This window comes from Pterocles gutturalis, unplaced genomic scaffold (genome assembly GCF_000699245.1).
Source record: "Pterocles gutturalis isolate BGI_N339 unplaced genomic scaffold, ASM69924v1 scaffold21743, whole genome shotgun sequence".
In the NCBI taxonomy this organism is placed as follows: domain Eukaryota; kingdom Metazoa; phylum Chordata; class Aves; order Pterocliformes; family Pteroclidae; genus Pterocles; species Pterocles gutturalis.
The window spans coordinates 3,549-7,673 of record NW_010118596.1 but is presented as its reverse complement, the minus strand read 5'-3'; the positions used below and the strand labels follow the sequence as shown (position 1 = coordinate 7,673).

At 52.3% G+C, this 4,125-nt stretch overlaps 1 protein-coding gene across 1 annotated transcript; it reads left to right on the top strand.

Annotated features, from left to right (window-relative positions):
- Positions 1-524: 524 nt before the first annotated feature.
- Positions 525-3,621, top strand: LOC104463818 (protein ITFG3-like; the record flags this gene model as incomplete). Its single annotated transcript, XM_010076293.1, has 7 exons — positions 525-654; positions 1,063-1,201; positions 1,475-1,615; positions 2,011-2,089; positions 2,512-2,664; positions 3,172-3,274; positions 3,404-3,621. Coding segments are annotated over 7 exons (957 nt in total), but the record flags the coding sequence as incomplete, so codon positions are not given.
- Positions 3,622-4,125: the final 504 nt, after the last annotated feature.

Below are 4,125 nucleotides of genomic sequence, written 5' to 3'. Positions count from 1 at the left end.
AAGAATACAAAGCAAGCTGTCAGCTCTTTTATCCCCCTGGACTCACGTCAGCTTTAGGAGGAGTAGATTAGGGCACTTAAAATATTTAGCAGAGCTACCGTGTAAAGCCAAGTTTCCCCTGTGTCCGTATGCTGCTTCGTTTCTGTCTTTAGGTCCTCTCCACCCTTGTCACTTCTCAGAAGGCTTGAATCCATCTTTGGTGTCCTTAGCAGAGCCGGGGCTTGCTGTTTGGTGGCCCCAGCCTGCAGGGGAGGCGGTTGGCAGATATAGTAAAATCTCGGGGCAGGTGGCTCTGCTGGAGGTGGTTTTCAAACTTGCAAAAGTGTTCACAGCAAAGAGATCGTCTAATTTGTGCCCACACCTCCGAAACCAGGGAGGGATTTACCCTCTGAGCTTATGGTGTTATGGTGTTCCCATTCCGCTGCTGTTCTGTACCAGCTGCTCCAGAGCTTTGGAAAACACTCCTTTAACCGTTTTAACCCTTTTTTTTTTTTTTTTTTTTTTTAAATCCCTTCCCTGTGTAGATTAAGACCTTCATCTATTCAGGAAAAAATGGCAAACAGATCGGTTCCACTGGAAGCCTGGCTGTGGATGGGAAAGCTCGTCACATCAGGCTGAACCTGGGCTCCTCCCCCTACTTCCTTTTCTATACAGGTACTGTTGTGTTTGTAACTGTGAAATCAGGATTACTGAACAGTTGTCTGAAAGAGTGTTTTGTGTTCTTAAAAGCTGTGCTTTCATCTAGCAGATGAGCTATTCAAGGCCAACGGAAGGGGGGGTTTTGCTTAAACTAAGGTTTGTTACGTACTGTAGTAATTTTATTTGGAAAACATTGAGAATGTAAGGTTTCAGTAGTCATCTGTAGCAAATGGTTATTGTCGAACACATAGATTATGAACAGATAAATGTTAAAAGCATTCAGAAGCAGTCTCAAAATATCACAACAACTCTATGATGCAAGCCCTAAAAATACAGCTGATCTGGCGGATCTGGAAAATCCTGCCATTTAGAACAAGAGCAGGATAACTTGTCTCCCTCATTTTTGCTTTTTTTTTTCCACAGAAAACTCTCTCTATGCATATTCCCTGAAAGATCTCTACAGTGCAGCAACTGGGATGGAAATAAAGCTTCCCAGCCTTGAGCAAGATCCTCAGTGGGAGAAGAACATTGACCGCACCACGCACCGCCTGTCCCTTCCCAGGTGTGGTGTTACGTCCTGGTTGCTGGCGGAGTGGAGGGAGCGGGTGTTCCTGCCAGGACGGCCTGTTGTGGCTTTGTTCTTTCCGGGTGACGTGGCTTTTGGACTAGGAGAGGAGAGGGCTGGTGTTGGTGGCCGGCTCAGGGTTTCACAAGAAAGGAGGGAAGGCAGGCTGGGGTTTCCTCTGTGCATTTACTGTGCAGAGAAGAAAGCCAAAACCCCACAGTAAAACCATCTCAGGCTAGGAAGCATAACGATATCTCTGTCCTTGTTCAGCTCTGGAGACATTCGTTACCTGGCAAAAATTCCTGGGCGATCACGGGAGAACATCTTGGTTGTGAACTCGGAGATGGCTACGCTGATCAGTGCCCAAAATCTGCAGACTCTGTGGACCCTCAACGTGTCCCGTGTCGTGAGGTAGTGTTACCGTGGTGGGCTGGATGTTACAGGCTCCCAGCAGCAGCAGTGTCCTGGCAGATGCTATTTTTTTTTCCCATTTGAAACACAAAAGCCTGCTCCATGGTCATATCTGCATCATGCTGATCATGTTGCGTGTCCTCTGCTAGCAAATGTCAGGTGCTGCTTCAAAGTGGAGGAGCCCAAAGCTGTGAATCTTCATTCAGTGCCTGCTGTGATGTGTCTGGCTTCGGCCTGGGCTCAGAGCTGGGGTGGTACCCGGCTAAGTGCACGCTGTAGCAGTCGAGTCTCTTCCCAGGGGAGTTGTTGGGGGATAGAGGCTGCTCTGAAAGAACAAGGTATGCCCAAGCCATCAGCCTGTGTTATGATCTGTCCCTTCTCTTTCTCTCCCGTAGCGAGCCGCAGCTCGGTTACTACAAGCCTGATGTTCTTGGTATCGTCCTGGAGAGTGAAGTCGGACCCAACAGGAAGAAGGTTTGAAATCTCCTCTTTTTACCTTCCCTTCTCTCTGCATGTCACAGCTCAGGCAGGCACTGAGTGGAGGACAGCTGGTGGGACACATTCCCTCTGGCTGATTTGAGGAAGCTGGGAAAGGATCTTTTTCAACAGGTTATTGAAGCTGGCTCAGGCACTTTAGTTCTCTTCTCAGCAAGAGGCTTCAGTGACAGAGCTTTGAACCCCTTGAAATAGCTGCAAAACTTGTGACTTGACTCTGCTGTGCCCCCCCTCCAGGTCTCACAGCTCTGTGATGTTCGGCTTCAAGTGTTTCCTCATCTTCCCGTGTGTCAGATGCTTGTTCCCCTGGACAGTGTGGGGTAGAGACACCTGACTTCACTTCTCTCTCGTGGCTTGTTAGAGCTCTTTGGCCTGAGTTCCTTTTCTTTCTTCCCTGCTAGGTTATGATTGTAGAGAGTGGTTCCGGAGCAGTCCAGTGGGACCTGAAGCTGAACTGGAGAGCAGAGAGCCCTGGGCCAGCCACACTTCCCACTGCTGATCACCGCTCCACCTTCCTCATCTGGGGTGAATACCAGGTGCCAGGAAACGAAACAGTGAGTAGTGCTGCTGCATGGGTGCTGTTCTCCAGACTTTGGGACAGAATTGGGCAGAGCTTCTGCCTTTTTGCCCAGTGTCCACATTCGTGTCTGTGTGTGCCGCTAACACGGCAGCCTCCTGCGCTGGGTGTGGGGTCTCTGACCAGTCTGGTCTGGTAGAAGCAGGCAGACCTCTGGTTGTGTCCTGGAGGATGCCTGGGCACCAGCTGAGCTTCCTGTGCTTCCTCACTAACTCTGCCAGCCCTGAGGCAAAAATCTGTCTCCTGCCTGAGGCAGGAGGGCCGGCTGCTTGCAGGAGGCTCAGGGTGGGGAGGAGAGTGCTGAGCAGTGAGAAAAATCCCAGCACTGGTACTGGTGGCATCAGACAGGATGAGTTGGGCAGACACAGACAAGTATGGGAGTGGATGTGTTTGGTCGAGCATGAGTAAGAGCTGAGGCTGGTGCTGGCGTTGTCTCTGGGATGACGCGTGGGTCCATGTCGTGATAGTGTCCTGTTGGTTGCAGAGACCCAGAGCTCCTCTCCAGAAGCTGTACCTTTTCCATCCTTCCTACACGAACGTCCTGTTGGAGCTCCGCAATAGCACAGACCAAATCATCGCGTTCAACGGTAAGTCCTCTCCGTCCAGCCCTCCAGCGAGGAGGTGCAGGTTCTGGCACCACCTGGACTCTGTTGGGTCTGGTGGCCAGTCCGAACATGGAGACTGGGCTGGGCTGATCCCTGTGCTCTGCGTTGCAGCCACGCTGTTCGAGCGGAGCCGCCACGCCTGCTACGTGCTGTTGAGGGGACCTCAGCCCAGCGAGGAGCCAGGGTCAGTGTCTCTGATGAAGCGTAAGCTGAAGGAGGATGTCTCCGAGAGCAGGGTGATCTGGCTGAGCCAGGTGGCAGTGGACAGCGAGCAGTACATCCGGGACCGTCTCTACAGGATGCGATTCCAGAGCCGAGCGTGAGCTTGCTGTGGAAGGGGCTGCTGAGCCCCCGGCGTCTCCGAGCTGCCTCTCCTCTGCAGCCGCGCTCTTAGCAAACCCGGATCACAGATTCAAATGGGAAGCTGCCTTTCTCGATCCGCAAACCGAAGCGTGGCTGGCAGGGAAGCACCCCCAGTGTCTGGGGATGCCAGGCTGTGGGGGCAGCTGCCAGTAAATCTGTCCTCAGAGCTGATGGGACTTCAGTGCCTGGCCACCACTGAAGTGTTGTCAGCTCGGGGAAGAGGGCTTTCCCCTTGATCCTTCTGTGCCTGCAGAACCGTGCTGACTAAGCCTGTGTCTGGAGGAGAACACACGCTTGCTGGGGATGCCAGAGTTGATTATTTCTTGGGTGCTTGCGTGAGAAGTGGAGCTTCGATGTGTGGTGTTAGATTTCCTTTCTGAGTCAGCTCTCCTGGCTGTGGGAGATGGGTGCTTGGCTGCAGGTTGATTTGCAATCGCCCTCTCCTGCATCTGGGCCCCTGCTTCAGTAGT